Source organism: Hippichthys cyanospilos, chromosome 14, assembly GCF_059441005.1.
Source record: "Hippichthys cyanospilos isolate Australia breed blue-spotted pipefish chromosome 14, RoL_Hcya_1.0, whole genome shotgun sequence".
Taxonomy (NCBI): Eukaryota; Metazoa; Chordata; class Actinopteri; order Syngnathiformes; family Syngnathidae; genus Hippichthys; species Hippichthys cyanospilos.
The window spans coordinates 10,390,201-10,417,068 of NC_142382.1; the positions used below are offsets into that span (position 1 = coordinate 10,390,201).

Here is a 26,868-nt window from a genome sequence, read left to right on the forward strand (position 1 = left end):
TTTCACTTCAGGAAACGCTTGATTTGCATTCGGTCCTTCACACATCACGCCTGCACAACACGTTTGTGGGGGTGGTTATGTAAAGACAGGGTGCTCATAGGTGTTGCATGAGGTTGTCTCCCCATGCGCAGCTGCTCCGCTTCGCCTCCCGCCGCACCGAGGAGCAGCGCACGGTGACTGCTGTGCAAATCGCTATTCTCGCATGGAGATCTCTATGACAACCTTCCCAGAATAACAGAGAGAGCCGTGACAGCGGGAAGGGGCGAGAGTAACGAGAGCAACAGGGTGAAACCGGGAGAAGAGGAAATGACTTGGGAAGGATGAGATGCTAAATACCTGGTCCAGTGGGACTCAAAGACGGCCGAGTAGTAGACAATAAAGGGCAGCAGGACTGAAAAAACCCACAGCAGGAGGGTTGGGAGGAACTGAGTGATGATAGGACTCTGTTGGGCAGAGAAAGAAGGAACACACATGGTTGGACAAGCAGCGGCTATAATCCCACTGGGCCTCCCAATCTGACCTGCAGACTCTCCACAGGCTTGGTGACATTAAACTTGTCCATGGTGTTGACAATGATGGCGGGAGTGGTGAGGAAGAAGAGCAGCAGAAAGAGGAGGATGTTGAGGACGACGCAGCGGATCCACCAGCGAGATCCACACACTGAAAGGTTTTCCCTAAGTAAAGAGATGGGTGGATAACGAGCTCAACGGCCACAAGAACAACGCTCTCGTTACGACATGGATTTGTACTTGATGCACAAATACTGGGCCTTAATTATATCTTTTACAATATTTGAAAAACGTAGGGAAAAATACATACTGTGCAAAGCCCTTCAATGATTGGAAACATTACATGTACTGTACTAGAAAATTCATTTTTTAGAAACATGCAAAAGTTTCACCTCACCCTGCCTGTTCCAACATTCTAGTTCATGCAAAAAGACTTTCAACCAATCAGCCAGAAGAGTATGAAAAAAAAGATGAAAAAAACAAACAGAAGAGAAATAAAAAGAACATAATAATGGAAAGGAAAAAGAAAAATAGAGACAGAAAATTGAAAAAAAAGACAAGGAAGAAAGGACAGACAGAAAAATATCAAAAAACAAGAAGGGAGAAAAAAAGCAGAAAGAAAAAGGTTGGAAAAGAAAAGGGAGGAAAGAAGTGAAAAATAGACAAAAAAGAAAAAAGACAAAGAAAAGACAAAGACAGAAAAATATCAAAAACAAAAAAGAAGAAAAACAAGCTGAAAGAAAAAGAAAGGAAAACAGAAACAGAAGAAAAGGGAGGAAAGCAGTGAAAAATATAAAAGTAAAAAAGAAAGAACAGTGCAAAGGACTCCTTTTGCTCTAAATACAGAAAAACAAGTAGAACTATCAAAATAAATCAGAATATTTATATTTTAGTATTTTGAAAGATTGTTAACAGCCATTGTATTGTATTGGAACTGGTCAGCTGGGCTCTTGACTCAATCGACAAAATTGTTTCGGTGAGAAGGACACTTAGGGGGTAGCCGTCATGCCTGTCCAGGACTTTCGCCGCTGGATACGCCAATGATTCATGGAACAAGTGGAGGGTGCTTTGTCTGTCGGTTTTGTCCATAGAAGACATGGAGGACATCTACATAATTGGATTCCTGATCACAGGGATCCTCCTTATCGGAGGATTTCTGTTGTATGGACAAATTGCCTGGGTGCGAGCAGCTGGAATGGAGAAGAGGCTACAAACCCATTTTGAAGGCATTGCATGCATAACTAACACTCAGATTCAGGCTACGTGTGACCTGAACTGCAAACTTGATGAGGTTCTTGAATCCTCAAGAAGTCATCATGGATAAATTGGAAGCTTAAGTAGGAAGTAGATGAGCTTTTCAGCAAACAGCAAATGACAGGTTCCCCAAAACAACCAAACTGTACTCATGGTGGGCTTCACTCACTTTACACTCAAATGCAAACACTGACCAGATGATGTCACTGGGAGCAGGAGCATAGCTGATGCCCCACTGGTGAGACTGGACCACAGTGGTGATACTGGACTGCTGGGGTCGTCTGCGGCAGCGCACGCGACTGTAGTCCTTCACAATTCTACAGAACACAGCATCAACAGTCAAGGCCAAAGGGAATTGTTTATGATGACTTCCGGTTACAGGAACTCACACAGCAGTCATCCTCTCATCCCGAAAAGTCACAAAAGCAATGCCCAGCCGTTTCATATAGATGCGGTTCTTCTCTGCATTGAATTCATCCGTCCATTTCTCTTCTAACTCGCTGTAATATTGTTCTGCATCCACCTGTAATCAGTTACACTTGCTGCATCAAGATCACAGAAGATATTCAGACTACAGTTGAACTGCAGCGTCACCCAGAGGATTTTTTTTGAAAGTGCAGCACAGGTCACCTTTTCAAAGCCACAAATGTCACAGCAGAATATTTGAGCACAAGGGTGGGTCTTCATCATGATCTTCCCCTCCTTTTGGGATTTTGTGGCAAAGTACAGCCTGCCTTTCATTGCCTTACGCCTGGAAACGCAAATTTCTTAAACACGTCAGCATATAATGAATCTCTGGATGTGTGACTTTACCTCTCTGAGTCCAGCCTCATGAGCTTGTTGATGTTGAAGCAGAAGCGTATGTCAGTGACGGTGCAACTGGGATAAGCCTCACTAGAGGAACAAAATGGAAAACGTATAACAATCCTATATCTCTAACAGCACACAGCTGATTAAAGGAAAGTCAGCTTTTGAATTGAGAAAAACGAGGAAAATTGCTTTACTGTAAGTGTTTGGTAATCAATCCTGGGTCTGAAATTTCTCTGGGTATGGATGTGATCATCAGTGTTCTTGCAACCTGGAACATAATGCAAATAACATCAGACATTATGTTATAATTACATTAGTAAGGAAAGCTTTGTTTTTCATTTTAATTTCAATGCTTTTTGCCTTATTTTGTTGTTATCGTCCAAAATACTGGAACAGTAACCGATGCTACATGGTTTAGAAGCATCAGTTTGCTAAAACATGTAACTTTGACATTAAGTAGGAATGCAATTACATTTTGATCATAGATCCTTCTGTAAATTAATCGATGAATCAGATTACGAGGGCTACGCTCCCAGTTATAAAATTAAGTCTGATCCGACTTAAACGGAAACATATCAAGTAAAATAATGAGGTAAACCTACAATAGATAAGGTCACAAATAGAATTGCATGTAGTAGAGGTTGAACTTAAATTGTGATGTATTGACTTGTAGAAAATAGCAATGTGAACCTGCAACACTGTAGAAAACGTTTTTTGTAGCAACAAAAACTATGACTCAGTTGTCATGTCTTTTAACGTAAAAGCGAATAAAGACACAAAGATAATCTGACTTCTTAGCAATGGGAGTGTTTCTTAACCAATCAGATTTCAAATCCACCTCACAAGTACAACGGGCTACCCACAGTAGCAGCAATTTCCCATTCTGGTCAGAGCAAGACTTCTGACAGCCAACTTGATGATGCGCCGCCTAATAGGGCCTATGTACATTCCAAATCAGACATTTTGTTCATTGATTGAGTCAGCAGCTCAGAAACGTTCAGGCTCCCAAGCACTACTAAATGTGATTTGTCAAACTGTACGTGCGAATGTTTGACTCTTAGGATTCATAGAACAATAACCACTGTCACGGGAACTGACCTTCTCATCCTCTCTGTACTGCAGCCGTATAGAGTGGTGAGCCATACATAGGAACGTGATGATAAAGTAGACCAAGGCAAATATGGCGTGCAGCCACAGGAAGCCGTCCCTGTGCGGCCAAAAAAACACCGTTACAGTCTGAACTATCCATTTCACGGTTTACATAACATGAGCTGTCAAGCAGGCCGCGTTCAACTTACTTTGCGCTAACATTAGCCAGTGTTGTTCTTCCAAAGTTCTCAGGACTGTCTCCTGTAAAAATAATGCAACATGACACAGAGAGAAACATTTTAATTGGACCGAAAGGAAACCTCCTCGTTAGGATGAGGTGATCTTTACTATTTTCAGATATTTTAGGAGCGATCTCATCTGAGTGACATTTCTCACATTTAAAGTCCCTCACACTTATGCCCAACACTCTTAATTTGGTAGCTCTTTGTTTGCTGTTGCTATGGCACCCTGTCCACTACCGTCTGTTTAATGACAAGGGTGGCATGTTGCTCTGAGATGACAGTTAGCAGCAATAAAGTGGTTCTGTGGACTGCCCAGCTCTGCGCTGACCCCAAAATGGATCCTGCCTTCATCCAATTATAGAACAGCTTGCTCAACACTTCCAATAAAATAAACACACAACTGCCAAAAGGCGTTTTCGTGCTATTTAGCAACTTGGTGTGTGCCCACCCCCGCCCCACCCTTTGACGCCTTCATGTGTATGTAAAGAGGAAACAAAACAACTTCTACTTCGAATTCTATTTTTGAGAAGCTCCTTGAGGTCTGAATTGTGTGCTTTCATACTTTCCTGTGCTCCCGAGCCCTACAAGTCAGCATTCAACTAAGATTTGGATATCCATCCATCCATCCATCCATCCATCCATCCATCCATCCACTTAGTCGTTTATCCTCATAAGTGCCGCTGGCTTGCTGGTGCCTATCCTAGTTCAGTCAGTAAGTGTGGGACACCCTGGGCTGGTTGCCAGCCAATCACAGGGAACACAGCGACAAACAACCATTCACACTCACACCCAAGGTCAATTTCAAGTGTCCAATATAAATTAATTCTAAAATTTGAGACGACATAATTATCAGTCTGCCCGGTGAAAGCCTGGTTAGCACGTTTGCCTACTCCAAGTACAAGTGATCCCTGCCCGGCAATCTGGTTTTAGCCGCTATGTATCAGACCTTCAGTAGTGCTGGTTGATGTGAATTAAACTGTAGTAGCATTGAGGCTGTTTCTTCAAACAATCCGATTCTAAATTTGTCCTCACAGGGTGTCAGCATTTTTCCAATTGGTTGGTCTGGATAAAATTTATTATAGTCAATTGTATACCAAATCATATCACTATGGATCTGGACCCATCAATAAACTGTATCAGCATTTCTAAAATGCGTACGAGTGTGTGAAGAAATTTTAGTGGGTTTGTGGGATCTTAATAGGATTTCTGCAGGTAGCAGCATATGCAATTTAATATTTTTACTTCCTTGACAGGAACAGTACAGATTTTCAAATTAAGAACAAATTCATTGGAACATGAAGCTACCTATTGCTAAATTTGTGTTAAAGGGACTCCATTGCAAAAGGTTATATGCCTTTACTAAGTTAGATTTCATACAGATGTGCATTGTCATTAGGAATGAAACAAGATCTTAAAAAATGGGATGGGTTTTTTTTTTTTGGATGCATTAAGCTTTTTCTTTTTCCTCATCATCCTGGACACCCACTTATTAGATTACACATCAGAAAAAATATCAAGCCCATCGCAGCAACGATTGTTAATGCTCCGTAAACACGCGGAGAAGGCCAACTCCAAAATACACCTTAGTTTATGCGACACGAATGCCTTTGCAGGATTTATTATGAAGTTTTTTTCCAGCAGCATGTTGTGGCTTAACACCTTGACTAGGTTTTCTACTGCACCTGATGTAAATGACTGCACACTTTGACGCTCACAATCTGAGGTAGTCGCTATTCCTACTAATCACATTTGAACAAACTATGCTGATTAAGAGTGTTACTTGGGCAGAGATTTGGAGGGAGGGGGAGGAAAGTAATGTGCTGCTGAACACAGTTGAAGTAAAAAAAAAACAATTGATCAAAGATGGCAATTCATAATTTAGTGGACATGCGTTATTTGGACTTCTGTGTCCAAAGTCCAAATAACGCTTGTTCACTTAATTCAAGCTCAAAAATACATATTTTTTATTTTCATCTGAATACTCAATAGCTGCATTATAGCATAATTATAGCATTCGTAGCACAATTTTCTGGCGAACAAGCTAGAAATAAAACACATTATGGGACTGATCTTATGTTACTTAATAAAATATTATTTGAGATACCACTACAAATGCAGTTTCAAAGTTTAATAGATCAGACATGGAGGGCAGAACACTCTTAATTTTCTTGCTTTGGAGGTAGGAGGTACATACCTAAAAAATGGTTGCGAACCACTGAATGAAACAATCAGTTTCTCTGGTGACTATGAGGCAGTTCTTTTTCACGCTTTTATCATTTTATTAGATAAATATGGATTCTCTCCAGGAGACATATGAGGTTTTCTTGTATTTTTGTATAATTGATGGTGTCTCTAATTACAACGTGATAGTAGCAGTAATAATAGGTAGTCAGGTCCCAACTACATGTCCACCACCAACCAAATATTTTCATAACTCATTTGCCGGCCATACCCAAGAGATTCCCAGAAAAGTTGATTGGCAGGATCACAGCCAAAGAAAGCAGGCACACCACGGTCATGAGCAAGATGATGTGGCGCTGGAAGGACAAATAAGTCACGGCGTCGATTCCACACTTGCTGCGGATCTCCTCGTCCCTGCAGGAAGAAAGCGACAACTGTGTCAAGAGGGGGCCCCACCATGGGGAAATCCCAAATATATTAAGACTTTCCAAATAGAAGGATACACGTTAATCAGTATACATGCAGGTATTGTCTACTCTCACTCATCCAGAGTGAAGCTGTGGCACCACTGGTTTGGCGGTTACCGGACAGGAAGTTGGGGAAAACCAAGAATATAAAATAGAATTAAAAAAAATAATAAAACAAGTAGGATGCTGGTCTTCTAACGGCCCACACACATAAAGAACTTGCAGGGTGGCTTTACACTTTTCCCAGGGATCCCAGAGTTAGCCACTGGCACGAGAGCTAAAAACAGTCGGCCAAACCCCAACATAATACTATGGAAACCAACGGACACCGTGGAAATTGTTTTTTTTACAACCATGAATCTGTGATGTCAGTCAGAGTTCGAGCAAATACTCAGTGGCAAACTTCGGCACCAGTGGTTGCGTGAGGCCAGACTTGTTTGTTTTTGCGCATCAATGAGAGAGAACATGACTTTAGAATTTACGATGACATCAGCTTTGAGGACAGAGGGGCATTATGAAAAAGGAGTCAAAGTCAAGGTCAACTTACTTCATATGGTAAAGAGAAGTGAGCCATGAACAAAAGCCCTGAAACAGCAGAAGCATTCAGAACATCATTCAGCATCAATAGTACAAAACCAGTCAAGTGTGTAAATGACATTATTGTGTACATTAGGATCTTTAGTAGTTTCTAAAAATATCGCCACTGAGGCAAAGCTCACCATGTCCTTGGTTTCGGAGTCAGAAGGGCTCGACTCTGAAGGAGTCTTCTCCTTCTCACTTGGCTCACCGTAGAACAGGGACGTGAGACTTAAGCGTGAGGGCAAGAAAAACAACGACAAAAGCAAACATGTAATCCAAGGGGATGCAACACAATTCAAATCCAAAATGTAATTCATCGTGAAATTGTGTGTGATTTTTGTTAGATGCATCCACCACAGGAATGCCAAAGAAAGTGAAGATGATTAAGTGCAGGGATGAGCAGCAAGCAAGTGATGCGAAGTTGCCCATAATCGGCGTGGGTGGCTAAGTGACTAAACAGGAAGCAGCCTGGTGCATTTCCCTGACTGTGTGAATAGAAAATAAGCATTGGTTTGCAATAACATGTGTTTTTCAGTGTTACAGTGGAATGCAAGTAAGCATTGCTTATACAGTATACCGCTAATTATGAGGAGGCAAGTTGCAACTAAAATGGGTCATTTCAAACATCCATCCATCCACTTAGCCGCTTACTAGCGTTGCAAGCATGCTGGAGCCTATCCCAGCTCTTGCTGGGCAGTAGGGGGGGTATACCTTGAACTGTGTGCCAGCCAATCACAGATGTACAGTGCAATTAAAAAGAAATCAAAGATTATACTTTACAAGGACTTTAGAGTAATTGTTATGCCTGTCAATAAATATCCCTGGAATAGATAATATAACTTTGTTTATCTATTTGTAGTCAAGAAACTAAATTAGTTAATTAATTAATTTGTAGTTAATTGTAGTTAGTTACCTATTATGGAAATTAAACTCTTTGGAAGTTTAAACATTTGTTACAATGTTAATTGCTCACCCGAAACACCCTCTAAAGTGATTTCCCGTCCTTGATCCATTTCTAAGAATTCATAGCTTGTTCTGCACTCTCAGCACCAGGCTGAGCAGTTAAACGGACTTGCAAGGTGCATGATGATGTTCTTGTCAAGTCCGTCAGTGAGACGTTTCACTTCCTGGTTAGAAATGTTGCAAAAAAAAAAACCCCAAAACTCTTTTTTTTTTTTTTTTTTAATACAAAATCAAATCGCCAATGTGCCAAAGGTAAGTGATCACTATATGCATTTATTGCATTTAACTGTGGGAAGTTTAAAATACCGGATACAGATCCTTTAAAATTAATTTTCCAAAACAACTAAGTGAAATTAGATCATTTTCTACAACACACCTGATGATCTGTGACATCCGTGGTTCTCAAAATGGAGTCTGTGGCCTGACTGTAGAGGTCCATGAAATAATTTGAGTTATTAAAAAAAAAAAAAAAAAGAATAGATTTGTGTTAATTTCATTTAATTGTATATTATATTATGAAGGTATCGACATCCTCTTCAATAAAGCAATCAATAAACTAGTTTAATATATTCTTTAAAATATAAAATAATTTTGAAATTTGCCAAAATATGTTTTGTGTCTACAACTGCTTGCTACCAAGCCGATGAAGCCAGCAATGCTAAAGCGGCATTTTATTTTATAATGCTGTTTTTGACTAAATAACTAACAGCAACCTATTTGGGGGAAACTGACCCAGTTTTGTGGTTTTGTAACCTTCCGTATGGCTGAAAAGTAACAAATATACTTGTCAAACTGAAACTGTTGGTGAATAAAATGAAATAAAAATCCACTTATGTTCGTCTTAGATTTTTTTTTTTCCCCACAAAAATTTATGAGGTCCTTGGGTAATTTGCTTTCTGAAAGGGGTCCCTGACTCCAAAAAGTTTGAGAACCCCTGTATTACATCATACTAGTTAGGATTCAATTATGCAAACAAATGTGGTATAACCAGTTCAATAGTATTCAATTTCTGCTAACTTTGGACATGTGGTGGGGCACACATTGTTTTCAGAACGTAGGACACACAGGGATCCCTTGGTAGAACATCCTAGAACATTGAGGAAGATAAGCAAACCTTCCAACCACAAGCCCATTGAGCTGCCTCATGTTTGTAAATCAGTTGAAATCACGTGATTTGCATAATTCACTAATGAATTTCAATTGAAAAGCCACACGCATTTTTTCCCCAGTCTCAGATGATGACCGTCATTCTGACTCAAAGCGTCAAATTTGTATTCAGCAAGAACATGCAATTACTTAATAAAACCAGCAAGAGGCGCTAGTGGCTGCAGAATGAGTGCGTCAAGAGAGAATTGTATGTTTCCTATCATTCATTTTGGCAAGGCTTACCATTGAGCAGCTAATATCACACATTTCAACAAACGGACATGGATTCACCTGTCATTGTCCATCAGCAGAGCCAAGCGGCCATAGTCCCAAGCAGCCTTCCTCAGACAGGAGAAGATGATTAAGAGGAACTGCAGAATGCAGAGTTCATTACACAGACATATTTGCAGGAACAAGGCACCATATAGACATTACACTTGAGTCATCTAATTATGCTAACTCACATAAGACTTTTAATGATATTGCAGTCTAATTTGTCCCAATAGTATGACCACTTTCAAAGGTGTCTGACCTCATAAAAATGATGAAAAGGGCACCTTTAACCATTTCGTGTCTTTCTGATTAGGACCGCAACACTAGTGCAAGTGTTCACACCACTATAATTCTGAGGGGAAATACAAGTAAACAAAAAGATGACAAAATATGCTATCACATTCTACATTTGATTGATCCTATACATTTGATTAAGCGCAAATGATTGCAATTCATGTATCTGACCAACGGAAGAATGAATGAACAAGGAATTCAAGGCACGTTGCTTCGTTTGAGTAGTATACGGGTTGTCGTGGAAACTGCCAGTCAGGTCAGCTGGCATACACAAGTGTGTGCACTCAACACATACGGTCAATAGCCGAATCTAAAAGGCTCATTTCTGTTACTAAAATTGAGTAAATTGCTTCTCATAAAAGAGGATTCAAACAAATAGGGGATTAGAAACATACTGTAGTCAGCCACACTGAGGTGGATTAAGTCTGAATAGTTCAAGCTGGGTATGAAACAGAATGACAAATCAAAAAGGACTGAAAATTTTGATGGCAGTCCAATTTCAAAGACTACCTAAAAACCGTAGTTGGAGAAAAATAAATGCCAGTACTCGCGTTATTTAACGGTTTCCAGGTAAATCAGGCAGTGGGTAACAGCAGGACATCGAGTTAATTAAACAAACATGTATATAGATAATAGCTAACAAATAAACAAATACATTCAAACTTAATTTTAAATGTCTAAATGTATTTGAATGCAACACGTCATGTTCTTATCGAAAGATGTCAATGCCGACTTGTGCCTCATCCCACAATAACAGCATAATGAACAATTTCATATATGCAAACAATGTGGTATAAACATTTCAATAGTATTCAGTCAGTTTCCGCTAACTTTTCAGAACGTAGGACACACAGAGATGCCATGGTAGAACATCCTAGAACATTGAGGAAGCTAAGCAAACCCTCCAACCACAAGCCCATTGTGCTGCCTCATGTTTGTAAAAAAGTTGAAATCACGTTATTTGAACAATTCACAAATGAATTTCAAATGAAAAGACACACACATTTTTTCCCCAGTATCAGATGATGAGTATATATATATATATATATATATATATATATATATATATATATATATATATATATATATATATATATATATATATATATAAACATAATTTTGTCTTGTGATTTGAGAGGAAAATTAGTTTTGGTGGGTGCTGAATACATCCATGTTAATAGGAGTATAATTGACCAGTGATTCATTTGTTACATATGCAATTGGGGCAAGATAGTTTAGGAAATTAGCAAAATTTGATATCACTCCTCCATTGTCTTGCTTGGTTGCCTACACCCATGGTTATCTGTTTTTTGTTTGTTTGTTTTTGGCTTTGTCTTGATGTGTGGGCACGCGCTCCTCCAATCCCTCAGATGATTTATTCGGTATGATGGAATTGATGCAGAGGCGTGCTCCTGCCACCTGGGGGGAGCACGCTTTGACTCATGCTTGTCATTAACAGACAGTGCTCAAGCCTCAGCGTTGCCTTGACAACCCGCACTGATGAAATGAGCCAATTAAAACGTGGAGGTGGCAGATTGAGAGCGATATCGGAGCAGGATGGAGCCTGACAAGATCTGACAGCAAAAACCAGTTAGCTGACAGCTGAGAACGGAAGCCTATTATTATCTGCCAAACTGGAAGAAAATAGCCTTGTGTGCACTCGTAAACAATTTTTACATCGGGGAAAATAGAGAGTTTAAGAAGTCACCATAATTGCTGTGGCACTTTGAAAATGTATTGTTTTTCTTTGTTCCTGTGCATGCTTAGTTATGTCAATCGGAGGCTGAAATACTTTGAAACAAACCTTTTTACAGCAGGGATATTTGTTACCGTTGAGGGGCCCCGATTCTTGAAGGAGTAAATTTAGAGCTCAGATTTGATTTCAGAACCTTTCTCAGAGGAAAATGAGCTTTGCAGGGAATACAAAACTGAATAGAGAATGAGCTATTTTTAGATCCTCTGATTTCCACACCACACAAGATCTAATGCATCAATTTGACATTCAGTACAACACTGTAAACGTCCAAAAGTGAATATATGTAATCTATTCTGTGATGTCTGGTTATTTTTGCATTGTATTAGTTAAAGTGGAAAAAAACCCGTGAGGATATAATTTAAAGTGAATTCTGTTTTTTTTTTAAAGGCACAATCTATTGAAAATCTTTTAAGTGTAATTATAATTAGGGATGCTCGACATAAATACCAGTCTGAGTACTCATCTCCAGTTAGTCAACAATATCATATATACATGTACCAGTAATCCCTTGAACACACAAAAGTCCTCAAAAGAAAATGACGTACTAAAAAAATAAAGATATTTTCAAATATGGCATGTTTCCTTAAAATCTTAAAATCTGAAAATAATGTCAATTTTCTATTCTTCTATTTCATAATTCGTGATTGAAAAGCTGTTCCAAGGGAGCGTTTAGAAAGCTACAATTGTTCAAATCCTCAAAATTCCAGCCTCAACAGTAAGTATCAAATTTCAAAGCTCACCATCCACATGACCACGTTGATGGCCAAGACGGTAGGGATCCCCCCAAACGGGAGACCCTGGAGGACACTGCTGCGAGAGTGTGAGCGGTAACATCTCTCAGCTGTGCTGTTCTCATCCCCCATTGAGTCCAGGAGGCCAAGGACATTCAGCACTGCAGGCCTCCCTTCCACAGGGGGCGCACTGGACATGAACAGTGCCGACTCAGCCATCACCACAGAACCATACCTGAACAAATAGAAGACAATTAACAAGGGACCTTTGGAAGAAAGTGTTTTAAATAGTATTAAATAGAAGTACAGTTTTAAAGGCTTCACAGACAAAAATACAATCTTAGAGAGTAAGTGACTAAGCCTTTTAGATTGTTGTGCATCTAGAGTGAGCATTTAGCAGTGTAAGCTAAGCTGATGATTTATTGAACATATAAACAAAATACAAATGGACAAAAAGAAAATGAAATAAAAAAAATAGAATCAAAAAAGAAAAAAAAATCACACAAGAGAGCAAATAATAAACTAGACTAAGTAGGCAATAAAAACAGTTATAGGGCAATAAGGACAGTGAAAATGAGGCAAAAATATGAGGATAGACTCCAATTCTGTACATAATATGGAGTAAATGGCTCCCTGATGTAGGTGCTGAGGAATTTGAAGGTTTTCACTCTCTCCACCTCTGTTCCATTGAAGAATAGTGATGGTTTGAGGGGCTCCCTCCGCTACCTAGGGCTGATGATCAGCTCTTTGGTATTCTCTGGGTTGAAGTGGAGCTTGTTGCTGCGACACCAGGCCACAAGGTCTGCCACCTCTATGTATGCTGTCTCGACCCCACCAGTGATCAGCCCGATGACCTTGGTGTCACCCAAATAGTTATGCTGGTGTTGTTCTGGGAGGCGACACAGTCATAAGTGAAGAGTGTGTAAAGCAAGGGGCTCAGCACACAGCCCTAGGGTGTCCCTGTGCTTACTGTTCTGATGCTGTATGTGCAGTTGTGGACTCTGATTGAATGGGTTCTGATTCATAATCAGGATCAAAACAATTTCCAACTCAAAATGATTTGGTCGACAAGGAGTTCTGTTTCAATCTATAGCTATGCAAAGAATAGTAAGGATCTATTCTTTATTTTTATTCATTCCCAAAACCAACCACAAGAATGGAAGGTGGGAGACATTTAGTGACGTGGACTGTTTATTGAAATTAGGTAAAAATCAAAATAATTTCACGCCCCATAATTGTTCTGCTTATATGTCAGTTTTTATGGCACGATAGAAGCATCTGTTCTGGCATATCATCACTGGAAAAGTACATAAAGAAATAAAAAGGTTGTACTGTATGTACTTGATAATAGTAATCTACAAGCCTGTTACGGGCTAACTGAGACTGCAAGGTTCAGCCTAATGACCATTAGATTCCATTAGCAGCCATTGATCTTTTCCTCAATGACAAATGCAATTGAGATGTCCCATCAAAACCGGAGAAATCAATTTGATGAACACGATAGTCTTTAAAACCTTGTTTGTTGCACATAGATGCTTCAAATCAGATTTAAGGGACTACACCATTGCTGTTGAGAGATGGAAAAGGTTTAGTTCAACCGTAAAATAAACTGTTTACTCAACTGCATATTTGAACAGCTGAGTCCAGCCTTTTTGTGTACCGTGTACTTTCCTATGTAGAGCATGCAAAGGATTTGATTATTCACAGTGCCATGACCATAGACATGACGGAGAAATTATCCACAGGCACACACAAGATCAATAAAGTCGTGCTCAGTTTGTATTCACTTTCTATCAAAATGCTGCTTTACCAACAAAGACCATCAATATCTCCATAACCATGGTAATCTATCATCATACCGAATTGGCAATTAATCTTAAATTTGAACTCAAGAAATACTAAACCAAATTAGTTACAGCATTTCAGAAAAAAGATCAATTAAAAAAATACATCAATCATAAACCGTCAAAATGAACAAACGTTGGGGTGAAGAAATAATCGAGAGCTGAAACTAAGAAAAACAAAGTCATGAACAAACCTTCACGGGCTCATGAGATTTTCTTCTTCTTCACGCATTGGATAAGCAGTCTTCCAATGATGCAAACTCCGCCTCCAGAAAGAGCATGATGCTGATCATTATGTGGATTCACACAACATTTGGCCACAGAGTGACTCAGCATTTTCCACGCTGTAGAAATCACACACTTCAAAAGCTAAACTGTCCAACAAGCTCGCTCTCATCCTGTCGTATCCATTTCGTCCTCATCCTTTTGAACTTGGAAGTTTCTCTAATCCTGTCCCTCCTGCATTTTACTAAAGCTGGCATCCAAAGCCGAGGCAGCATGTGCCGCTCCGCTCGCAGGCGGTGTGAGGGAAATCTGTGTTGTGCTCATCCCAGGTGATGAAGTAGCTAACATAACAGTTGCAAAAGAAAAAAAGGAAAGGAAATTACTCTGCTAATTGGCATTCCCCAAAAAATAGCAGTGTGCATGTGTGACTGAGGATGCCTTCTCCTAGGTGACAGGCAAAACAAATGCAAGTGTAACTCAGCGACAGCCTGCAACTATGCTTGACTCTTCCTGCATATATTTCCAGTAAAGCAGAGTCTGCGGTTGCCGCAAACATTATCTCTGAGGGCTGTTAGAGGCATTAACAACCGCTGAAAACACAAAGTTTCCCATACTAGCAATTCACCATGTCAGCAAAAAGAAAACTATGGCCATACAAAAATGGACTTTTTTCTGGATTTATACTGAGATGCCACATATTCAGCCTTTCCTAATCAGACTAGTATTAAAATACTCGCCTATTTGAAAAAGTCAAATAAACTACACTTTTTTAGCTTTCCTGTATAGGCTGAAAAATTCATGGAGGTTTGTGGTCAACACGGCCATCTTTTAATAAGGGTGCAGAGCCAAAAGAGAGCAGGCTTGTGCGATAAGCAAGGGACTTCTGATGCCTGGTGGACACAAATCTTCTCTCCTTTTAACAGCTGCTGAACTGTACCAAGATAGCAATTGTGTTTATCATTAAAGAATGTATTTAGAACAGTATTATTTAAAAGAACTCAACTCTGAGACCCCAGACATATCAGTGGAATTGAGGTCTTTTGACGATTCATGTCATCCCAAGTTGAGATCGGCGGCGCCCCATCTTCACTGTTCACAATGTCGTTTGAACTGGTTATTTCAGGCAACATGTATTATTTTTCCATAATGCATAAATTCAGGGGCAGCCAAACTAAACAAAACCCAGTTATCCTATTACAAACATATCTTCAACCAAGCACCAACCATAAAGTTCTTCGACAAGATCGAGATGAGCTCCCACCTCCTGTTGTCCAATAAGATTCAAGACCTGCCTGAGAAAGATATTGTTTCGCCAGAGTAACGAACCATAAATAAAACGGAAGGAAGCTTGCGTGGGCTCTCAAGCCTGTGCAGCTAATCAAGCGTCAGTCACTCAGAGGGAGAGAGCAGACTACCCGTAGGGCCAACTTGCAATTAGCATGAATTAGAGAGCTTCAGAGCTGTTTTTCCCTCTGTGACAAACATCTAACCTTTATTTAACTCAACAAGGCAACAGAGGACACATTATTTTGCTTGTTTGTTTGTTTGCCTTTACCCTTTATGAGAAAAATGAACATGGACAAATGTTCCTACTGCAATTCAATACAAAACAAGACAAGCAAAAAATGTTGTAGACTGATACTGTCAGTGAGATATTGATTATTATATTGTGCTAGGAGTGTACAGCTATTTCTTGTATTTTCGTTACATTGTAGATATAACAGTAAGAGATAAGATGGGTTGAAAGTATAATAAGACTGACTATAAAAATTGATCATTATCCTCCTTGAAATGTTCATTATAGCAAGATTTATGATAGGTGCACAAGATCTAGCAGATGTTCTTTCGCAGACAGGAACATTTTGCAAAGCTAAACTCATAAACCTTTACTACTGTTTTGGGATTACTTTCCTCAGTGTGTGCTAGCATGACTTTTATCACACAGTATAACTTTCAACTCGACTTGTTTCTGTTTGTGGGGAATTTGTAAATAAAAAAGAGTGAGTGGGAGTTTTATCTTTTTTTAAACTGAGCTTTGGGATGAAAGAACAGTAGGCAATGAATTTTGTTAGGGAATAAGTGGCAATGGTTGTGTTCTGTGGTATGTTTTTCTGTCTGCTCATATTTAAATTCAGTTGTCAAATTTTATGTGTGCTTTGTTGTCTCGTTAAATGACGTACAACCGGTGAAATAATTTTTCAGCTAAGCACTAAGTGCTAAGTACTACAAAACATTTTTGTGTTGGGAAAAAAAAGAGAAAAGACGGACAGTGTTGTGGCATCCGTGCCTGATTTGATAAAACTTTTGTAACCGCATTTGCAGTGGTATCTTTAAGCGTATTTTAATCAGCAACTTCAGAAGATAGATTGTTACATCATTTGTTGAGTTTTTGACTTGTCCGCCGTAAAATTGTATTGTTTATGACAATGTGCATCTGTATAAAACTTAACAAAATGAAGGTATACATAGTCAGTTCGCACTAGGACAAAAGGCAATAAGTTACTTCATGTTACAATTAATTCGCTCTTACTGTGAAAATAAACAAATTTTGTTCCCGTCATGGCGATCAAAAGCATTTAATTAGGTATGCTGACACCTAGACCTTTAAAATCTCAGACATGGCCTGAAGTGCATCACGTACCCCCATTTGAGGACTTCTAGTCCTCTAGGATGCCACAAGATATCGCTAAAGCAACATTTTTAAAATTAGACATTGCTGTGGCTGGAGCACAAAACACTGAATGATTTCCTCTTTCATCATATAATGAGGAACAGGGAAAATATATAAATCACGAATATTCAATATGCAGGGGAACACTATCATTACAGACAGTACACAAAAAAGTGGACCTCCAGTTTCACAATGGCAATCCCTCACTGTTCCTTCCTTCCTTCCTTCCTTCCTTCCTCCCTTCTATCCATCCATCCATCCATCCATCCATCCATCCAGCCATCCATCCTCTCCCTTACTTGCTGTACTTTCAGTATTTGGATTATCCGACTGTATTGTTAAAATGGCAAATTGAATGGTGGACCAACTTTCCTAAGTATTTTGTGAGCTATATCAAAGCTTGAACAGAGAATAAAAGAAAATGCACACAATTGGACATATGTGTGTTGTGATGGGAAAACATAAGATGTTTAAGTAGTAAAGAGAGCATCCATGACTCTTTCTACAGATCTCAGTGATATACAATGCGGTAGATAAGTGAGGTGAGGCGGTGTTGAAGTGAATGACGACAAGCAGATGATACTCCGTCACCGCGCAGCCTTCCTGTGAAGGCCGAACAAGCCTCAGCATGACGATGAGCAATGACTACTAACTCCAGCCAAGCACAACAAACCAAACACCTGCTTCCTGTCTGGCTGCACATGCTCAGTAGGGCCCCAGGGGAGTTGAGTGTGTCTGCTCTGCTTCTGTATGGAAAACCCTCATTAAAACCCATCTGGCATTTTGGTACAGCTCTCGTCCGGCATTCATTGAAATTGTAACTACACAATCGAAAACCTCAACCAGTCATCGCTGTGTTTGCTGTAGCTTAGTCGACAACACACAGAGCTTGCAAGAGCACATCCTTCGTTAATGGCAAAAAGTGCAAACACTGCTCATTACAACAGATGACACCTCTGAGACATCTCCTCTATTCAGCGCTAAAAGGCAGTCCATTTATGTGCAACATGCCAGAGCTTGGCTCAAAATCCAAATGATCCTTTTCTTTTTAATCTCTCGAGGCGATTTAAATGTCAAGTTTGAATAACAAACCGTGTCATATTTATTTAGCTCATTATTATCCAGCTGCCTGGGATAGTTTCTGCTCCGTTCATGGTGATGGGAAAACGACCTCAAAATGAACAAAGGCTGCCCTAATTGAATCACTTGCGTTGAGTACTGATGACTAATGCACTAAAGCAGTTGATTTGATCCAATTCAAACCATTTCATGAACGATATTTCCTGGAAACGTCTGATTAGCAATGTGTAATAACATAGACAGGTATGTGAAATATATGTGAAAAGAAGAGTAGTAACATTCATATTTCATATATCAGCTAGGCTTGCTCATCGACTTTTAAACAAACCGGGCTGAATTAAATGTGTGTTGTGTGGTTCTTTGTCACTTCGTCTCATTGATAACAATTTATGGGGATACAATTGTCTAAAGTCTTAGTTAAGATTTGACACAAAAATGTTGTTGATCAAAACATATACAGCGGCTAAAAGAAGTATTGAACATGTGATCATTTTTATGCCGAAATATATTTTCAAAGGTCATGACTTGAAATTCTCACCAGATGGAGGAAATAAACCAGATTAATCAATTCATGAAGAGAAAGAAGACCATGCGAGATCGTTAAATTTCTTGCAGTCTGCTTTGTAAGGAGAAAACATTTTGAAAACTTAAAAAATTATATTAAGCGTTATTTGCTATGGCTAGAGCCTTACTATGGCTCTCAGCATTCCTCTATTTTTTTCTATCTTGCTGCTCTTTATGTGCAACTGGAACTGTTCACCTACTCCAGGTGCTGAAAGACAAGCATGGGACACACAAAGAAAAAGAGCCAGTCAGCCAGCCAGGTGCTGAGTGACAGCTGTTCCAGTATCCATTTAACTACGATATGGCCTCTTACTTCAATCTCAGCTTTGACCCTTGAAATATTCATGTTTGTAGGGTGCCTGAAAACAAACAGCATTCAATTGAAAGTCTTGAGTTTCATTTTTACATTAAATATTAAAGCACCCCACTTCAAGTGAACCTAAAGGGTTTCTGAACAAAAAATATCAAACCTTATTGCTTAAAAACATGCGATGCGAATCAATGTTTTGTGGTGAAGTATCTTGATCCTTAAAATACTAACAAGACTAAAACTACCTCATTCAAGATTTATTGTGCATTTTCATGTATATATAACTTATTTGAACTCCATTTAGATATTTTATACATTTTTGTCCATGTTAAAATACCACTTTGAAGCACAGTATGAAAACTACATTCATCCATCCACGTGACTCCCACTCGAATAACAACCCGATATCGTAACGCTCTTGAAGATATGAGCAGTATCAACATCAATGTTTATCTCTAAATAAAAATTCGTAAGATCGGTGTTTGATTGGTTCATATTTTACAATTGATTTATTGAATTTACTACGGGAATACCAATGAGATCTTGGCATTCTGATTAATATTGTGTTTATGGAAAATGACTTAAGCAACAAAAGCTACTCATTTTTATCAATCTTAGGGGGTGGCCGCTGAAAATGACATCGCAGCTGCTCAAGTAACGACCAATCACGGCTTACTTTTTTTCTGAGTTCGTTCATGTGATGTTTGCAAGGTGAGCCGTGATTGATTCGTACCTCACCAACTGTGAAACCAATGGATTATGTCGCTTAATTCATATTCCACAAATGCAGTATTAATCAAAATATCATGTTTAGATGAGCAAAGTCACATTGAATATATTTTACAAATTTTTCTGACTGATTTATGATTTATAGCTAGACATTGTGGCACCAGTGAGTAGAGTTAATTAAAAAAAAAAAAAAAAACGAGTCACAGTATGGAGCCATTGGTCACATGTGATGTCAAGGGTGTTTTTTCCACTATTGGGTGAGTCAGTCACCTCACCTCAGTTGTCACTACGTTCCTAGAACCACTCAGGTGTTCCTAATCACTGCTATTCATGCCTCTCCTGCTCATGCACTGGTTAACAGATTGGTCTCCTATACAAGAATTTCCAGCACTTTTCTTATGATTGAGCTTTTGTTGCCAACCCTGTCTGCAAGTGACCTTTTTGCTCCTGCAAATCACCTCAGCTTTTTGTCCCTGATGATGAGTTCTGCCTTAGTACTTGCTGTTGGCTGTATGCCTGTCCCCATGATTGTGTAGCTTGTTGCTACAACAACATCTGTGGATAACGAAGCAAAACGTATTCTGTGTCCCAAACTCCACCCAAATCTATTGAGATTTTGTACTTTAAATTGAACTACTTTAATGCAATCATCTGTCACTGGACTTGTCACAGTTGATCTTGAAGTCATGTCTATTCTTGTGGTCTGTTGTGCAGAATTTGGGATTTGCACACAGTGAAGCGCAACAAAACATTTTACATATTCTAAATGACTCACAGTTTAAACAACTAACAAAATGCTCTGAGTGAAAGTGAATTATTACATGCGCAACTAGCCAAAGCATGACTTGGTAAGTATGCTAATGTGGGCTTTGTGTTGACATGAAATGCATTACAATTGGCTTGGATTCAACAGGTCATGCTACTTAACAAATGACGTCTTTGTGTTTGTAGTTGACTGCAAACAGATCGAGAAAGGGCGAAGTCTAGTGACTAAATCATAATAGGCTCTTTATTTACAAAGAGAGAGCAGGCAGATACGGAGTGAATTGAGAACACACAATGAAGTGCAATGAGAAGCTGGCAGATTGTAGTTAAAAAATAAAAAAAAAACAGGAGCTGTTTTGGGTGTAGCACGTTGCCAGAGACCTCGTCATCCTCGCCGTTAGAGTACTAAAAACATAATATGATGCAATCCTGTTCCAAAAGCCTACATTTCACTATTTTTTTTAACGTGGTTGTGTCCGATCTCGGGAGGCGACTCCTTGCCTGCTGCAGCGTTCTCAACTGTCTACACAGCCGACAGCCACCTTCCTACATCAACTTGATGAAAAACGTTTGCGGCATAAAGAGCGCAATTAAACATACTGATAGGGCGTTTTGTCACTAGTGTAGATAGATAAGACCTGAATGATCCTCACTCACCTCAAAACGCTCGCTGGTGGGCTGGCGTGATTGAATGGAGGGAGAAGCAGCCGTAGTGTTTTTGTCTTCTCCAGCCAAGAAACACAAGAAGCTCCCACCTTCCCAGGGACCGTCTAAAAGTTCAACACCTGCCAGCGTGCAGTTCTAAGGGAGTATCAACAAGCACTTGTGATTTTTTTTTTTAAAGGGATACTAAAACGTATTTTGCATTTGAGCGGTAAAATGTTTTTATTTGGTCGATGATAGATTTGATAACATGAACAAATAAAACGTGACATCACAAAAAATGGTAACAAAACGACATCACGTGCGATATATCATTGAACATTGTTATATACTTACAGTGCATGCTCGAGCGGCTCGGTGTAAGAGTGGTTAGCACGTCTCCCTCACAGTTCCGAGTCCGGGGTTCAAATCCACATCGCTAAGGTCTTTATGGAGTTTACAAGTCGAAATAAAACCTTAAGAAAACTATGAACACAATTCTTTATTTTTTAACCAACGGCTTGCTGAGATTGGCTCAAGTAGTTTTGCTAACCTTATAAACTGACTCATAAAACGTTTTAAAAATCAGAACATTACATATCAGAAAACCATGCGCCTAGCGTTAACGCTACAATAGAAGAGACTGCAGTGCTATCTGCTGGAAAATTGTCTGCATTGCAAATTCAACAGAATTAGTGTAATAATAACTAGAACAAATAGATCGTATATTACATTTAAATGTATGTGTAAAAAAAAACCCGATTATTTTGATAATCTAGCAGACGCCCCTGCTAATGTAGATTTTCTTTAAATATGGGCAAGGTGTGAACAAGAAAGGCTTCCCCGTCAGCAGGAGGCGATGGAGGCAACATCGAGGTTGCCACGAGTAAATCGAAAGGTTTGTGTGAAGGCTCGTCTACACTTTAGGCTCCGCGGTGCTGAAAAGGACAGCTCCCCCACGGCTGCAGGTACACGAGCATTCTTGTATCGTCACCACCACCATCGCGCTTCATTTTGTCCTCCGCGTAGAAATCACACATATGACGTCATTGCTAATTTAATTATTCATATATCGATGAAGTTAAGCATGGAGTGTTTAGGTTAGAAATGACTGTGTGGAAGTGTACGTGTGTCCGTGGTAGAGGTGGCGACGGTTGAAGAGGGCACACCGTGGGTCATCCCCGTGTTTCCACGGCGAGTCTCTGAATTACGAGCTTCGCTGTCAGCTACCACGCAAACGCTGTTCACTTATAGGTTAGCAGGGCACCGTGCAGAGGGCGAGGTATTTTTGGTCCATTCGTGGCCCCTAAGGGTCCAGGGAACCCAATTTGGCCAAATGAGTTTTCTTCTGTAGAAGACTTGATTCAAGCTCTCTGTTTTGTTCCTTTGTTTATTTATTTTTTGTTAAAGTGAGAATCATGGACAATTGTTGAAAACGTTCTCTTGATAAATTGTGCTTATGGTGAAGTGATCTGCTCAAGATGAGTCCCTGGACATTTTAGTTTGTTCTTATTGTCTCTTATATTGATTCACTTTCTCTCCCAAAAATGTATCTGCACAATAATTTAAGAGTTAACCCACTTATATTTGATCGTGAATTGTGTGTTGTGTTATGGCTAAAACGGATTAATTCAATTTCCATTTATTTAAAAGGAAACCATTTAACTTGTTTGCTCAATGCTTTGATTTGAGAATGAGGTCCTGTAACAAATAACCTCCACCAGAAGCTCCACTGTATTTCAAACCAGCCAAATCAAGACAGTAAATACGTTAAAAGTAAGCCGAAATTGTTGCTAGTCAGTTCTATGGCACGAAGAGAAAAACAATTATTCATAATTGCATTCATCCCTAACAATAATTAAGAATATTTGGTAAGTCATGTTCTCACCTCTTTCACTGTGATGGAATGAGGGAGTGGTTGACTTTGATGTGACGTTTTGCTCTGATCATCCAATCAGAGGACAGAAAAAAAGGATGATGTCATGATGGTTCTTGTAAGTCTTGTGAGGACACGTTTGGGGTGGTGGGGTAAAACGGTTAAACATTCTTGATTTAACCAGTTTAAAAATTAAATTTGTCGTGGTATCTCTAGAAAATGAAGGGGTGCAACGATTTGCAGAGGAGCTTCATGTTCCAAATAATTTGCTCTTAATTTGAAATATATTTTTTTTAATTTGGAAGAATGAAGACAATAGTCTGTTTGGAATAAATTATTCGTAATTTGTGGTAATTCGTAATTATTCGTAATATTAAGTTGTAACTTGTAATTGTAGGTCAGAGATCAGCGAAGAAGATCCTGACAGCCTTGACAGTTTTACCACTCGAAAAAAAGATCAGTTCTCTTTGCCATTTAGTGATTGCATACATAAATATGCATTGAAATGTCTGATGCCACTGAACATTTTGAGTGGAAAGTAAAAATAAAGGTGGAACTCCTCAAAAAGCAGAGATCGTTTATGATCGCGTTCACTAATACAATTTTAAATGAATGCGCGACAGTTCAGCAAATTTTGCATTGACCGTTGTAGTTCAGAATGATACCAGGGGGTGGCGCTTTCGCTCTGCTGCCAGGTTAGCGACCTCTCGCCGGTTTTGTTCAGATAAAAATAAAGTTTTCGCTTGAAGACACATGCCTGTTCAGCTTCGGTTTGGAAATCACTGGACAGGGGAAGAAAAGTAACAATTAGTGTGGCTGTTTCCTACACAGCCATGTTCACCCGGATGCTCAAATTGAGGCTCCTCAATGCCGTGGCCCCTGCATACTTCTTCACGGCGACAGTGGTCACCTTCATCCTGCACTTCGGCTTCTTCATGCCAACAATCTTTCCCAATGCCGAAACGTCACCTGGAGGGTCCATGACTCTTCACGTTGTCATTTTCCTTTTCCTGATGTTCAACGCCCTCGGGAATTACACGATGACTATCCTGTATCCGGCGGCGAGTGCCAACGAGACGGCGGTCCCGGTGTGTTCCCCGCACTGCTCGGACAAAGTGGACGCGCACTACCTCCTGAATGGCCGCCATTTCTGCAAACTGTGCAAGAAGGTTATACTCAAAAGGGATCACCACTGCTTCTTCACCGGGAATTGTATCGGCAACAAAAACATGCGCTACTTCATTATGTTCTGTATCTACACTTCGTGTATTTGTTTGTATTCGCTTGTACTTGGCGTGGCCTTCCTCACAGTTGAGTATTCGATTTCGTTTGAGAACCCACTGACCTTCTTGACCCTTCTGCCCCTCTCCACCGGCTATTTCTTCACAGGTGAGTTCTTTTTTTTTTTTCATGAACAAATCCACTCCTCGATCGCGTATAATTTATGACGGGATTCCATCCCCTGAATCCAGGCACAATCTCAGGCATGCAGCTGTTCCTGGTGCTGATGTTGTACGTGTGGCTGGGAATCGGGCTGGTATGCGCAGGCTTCTGTTGCCAGCAGGTGCTGCTGGTAGCCCGGGGCCAAACCTGGTGTCAGATGCAGAGGGGACAGCTCGCGGAGGACCGCAACCCCTGGAGAAGTAACCTCACGGATGTCTTTGGCACCAACTGGGCGTTGGGCCTCATTCTGCCTGTGCACACAGCCCAGATGTGCTCCGAGGAGGCACTCAAGCAAGACTGAGGTTTAATCTCATACACTAATAAGCAGCTTTCACACAAGAAACACTTCGTAATACATGTTCTGTAGGTGGAATTTTAAACACATACCTGTGGAACCTCACCTTTTATGAAACCTCTGCCTCTAAAGTCGCACAAACGCAGTTTGAAAGGTTTCCTGGTGTCACTATTTGACACTGGAACAGAACAAAAACACTTGTGTTGAACAAATCAACTTGTGTCCCTGAATTGATTTTGCTTTTCTAATTTCAAAATAACAACAAAATCAAATGATGCAGAGTATGCTCCAAAAGTGGTTACGTCAAAAATAATCCAATTATGGATCAGAAAAGAACTGATGTGTCCTTTGGTTCAATATGGCCCAACTTTCTGACAGAAAACACACTTTCAAGGTTAGTTTGTAAAAAAAAAAAACGATTGAATTTTTGACCATAGTTGGGTCAAATTGGTCTTCTATTTCTCCAACTGCTTTTAGATGATAGTCACAGAAAAAAACATTAACCGTTGAATAATAAAACCAAAAGATGTAAAACTACTTACCATTTGAAGATTAGGTAGCAAGACCATGTTTGGAGAGCAATGTGTGCTCTACAGTGGTTACTCATTATACTTTGCTCTAATTTCTGTAAAAAATGAATCAATCCACCATGCACACATTGCAACACAATGCAAACATGCAAAACAACCCAGAAAGTGGTTCAAATTGACCCATGTTTTGGAGTGTTTCATTTTGAGCTAAATAGAATGTTTTTCACCCAGATGCGAATTCATGATTCAGCAGTGGCAAGTTGACTTATTTCTATTTGGACCTATCCTCCTATATTTGCCTAACCCGCCCCAACCTCCGTCCATTTGCTTTTTCTTTGCCAGACCAAAGCAATAAAATTATCATTCATCCATCCATTTTCTATAGCCACTTATCCTAACTAGGATTCATGTTAGTTTTTAGCTGATTGAGAAGCTTAATTCAGACAGAAAATGTTCTTTGCCACCATCTTGTGCCATGTACGGGCAATTATCATTTTGTTTAAAGGCGGATGTCTGTGCTCATGGAAATTCTCATTTATTATTTTCCTATCACCACAAACAGCATAAAAAGTATGCTCAACATGGCTGGTAGGGAAAAAACAGGATGCTAGTACGTTAAGTAAATAATGTGCCATTGAAACATAGGTTTTTACCAGTCATTTTCATGTAATTTATTAGCTCTTATGCTAACAACTACATGCTATTTATGTACACAATTACTGTGTCAAATTATTTTGTGTATATAGTGTTTCATTATATTGCTCGTATTGTACTGAGAAGCCAAACAGTTGCCATCAGTAGGTTAACACCACAACTCGCAAACAGATTTGCTGTCCTGTCATGTGATGGTTTCAACTCGCAAGTTTTGTTCGACTTTTGAGGTACATTTTGGTTGAACTCCAAATTGAACAACATTTTGTGCACTCAACTTTAAAGGTTGTATTGCATTTGCTTTGTTATGACTTAAGTATCTCTTGGCATATATTCTTTTAAGGAGAGGAGCCATACAGGGAGCATATACAATAGAAGTTTACATACCTTTTTTGCTAAATGTTCTTAAAAGGCAGGATTTCAACTTTTAAGGTTGAACATAAACAGTTATTGCTTTGCATTTTTGTATTACTCTCCGCTCACATGCATCTTGAAAACTCCTCCACACACAGAACAAAGAACATTCAGGAAATGTAATTTTCACAGTTCTTACACTTGGTGTTAAGGGCTAGTAGGTCATAGTAATCCTCAAGTATCAACACAAAATTGTTGTCTGCTCTTGGGAATGTGACAACCTGAGAGATGATGGGTTACAGTGTAATTATCCAGGGTATTAATCACTATGTGCCATAACTTCATGTCTTAAACGTGCTATGTACACAACAGCCAGACAAATGAAATGATTGCTGTACACTGCTAAAACAAATGATGTGGTTCAGCATCTTAAGGACTTTCCATTGTTATAATGCAGATACTGTTTGGCATATTCAGCATTGTGTTACAGATGCTTTAGATTTAATTAAAGTAATTCTTAGAAAGATATTGTGTCTGTTATTGCTATACACATAATTGTCATTTTAACAGCACAGGTGAGACCATTTGGAGATAT

The 26,868-nt window shown here is 39.5% G+C and overlaps 2 protein-coding genes across 3 annotated transcripts in view; one reads left to right on the forward strand and one right to left on the reverse strand.

Moving 5' to 3' along the window:
• tmem63c (transmembrane protein 63C) overlaps positions 1–21,976 on the reverse strand; it is a 30,553-nt gene extending 8,577 nt beyond the window's left edge. Inside the window, exons 1-16 of one of the 2 annotated variants that reach the window (XM_088432837.1) lie at positions 21,482–21,971; positions 21,140–21,283; positions 12,304–12,529; positions 9,532–9,611; positions 7,272–7,359; positions 7,100–7,137; positions 6,357–6,499; positions 3,872–3,923; positions 3,672–3,780; positions 2,768–2,841; positions 2,577–2,657; positions 2,394–2,514; positions 2,153–2,286; positions 1,958–2,080; positions 521–674; positions 337–443 (exon numbers count right to left, since the gene is read on the reverse strand). In XM_088432837.1, coding sequence (XP_088288963.1) covers positions 337–443; positions 521–674; positions 1,958–2,080; positions 2,153–2,286; positions 2,394–2,514; positions 2,577–2,657; positions 2,768–2,841; positions 3,672–3,780; positions 3,872–3,923; positions 6,357–6,499; positions 7,100–7,137; positions 7,272–7,359; positions 9,532–9,611; positions 12,304–12,513 — 1,514 coding nt within the window. In that variant the 5' untranslated portion in view covers positions 12,514–12,529; positions 21,140–21,283; positions 21,482–21,971. Of the gene's footprint in view, positions 1–336; positions 444–520; positions 675–1,957; positions 2,081–2,152; positions 2,287–2,393; positions 2,515–2,576; positions 2,658–2,767; positions 2,842–3,671; positions 3,781–3,871; positions 3,924–6,356; positions 6,500–7,099; positions 7,138–7,271; positions 7,360–9,531; positions 9,612–12,303; positions 12,530–21,139; positions 21,284–21,481 lie in introns of both variants that reach the window. The other variant, XM_088432838.1, reaches the window with a different exon arrangement.
• A 14-nt stretch (positions 21,977–21,990) lies between these two features.
• Positions 21,991–26,799, forward strand: zdhhc22 (zDHHC palmitoyltransferase 22). Its single transcript, XM_088432842.1, has 3 exons — positions 21,991–22,092; positions 23,832–24,389; positions 24,473–26,799. The coding sequence occupies exons 2-3, from the start codon at positions 23,834–23,836 to the stop codon at positions 24,742–24,744; spliced, it is 828 nt and encodes a 275-aa protein (XP_088288968.1). The 5' UTR covers positions 21,991–22,092; positions 23,832–23,833; the 3' UTR covers positions 24,745–26,799.
• Positions 26,800–26,868: the final 69 nt, after the last annotated feature.

Bases quoted from the DNA above. Each gene is read 5' to 3' on its own strand.
- zdhhc22 (XM_088432842.1), top strand. From the start codon at position 23,834: ATGTTCACCCGGATGCTCAAATTGAGGCTCCTCAATGCCGTGGCCCCT. The intron at 24,390-24,472 runs GTGAGTTCTTTT...CCCTGAATCCAG, and splicing joins CACCGGCTATTTCTTCACAG to GCACAATCTCAGGCATGCAG.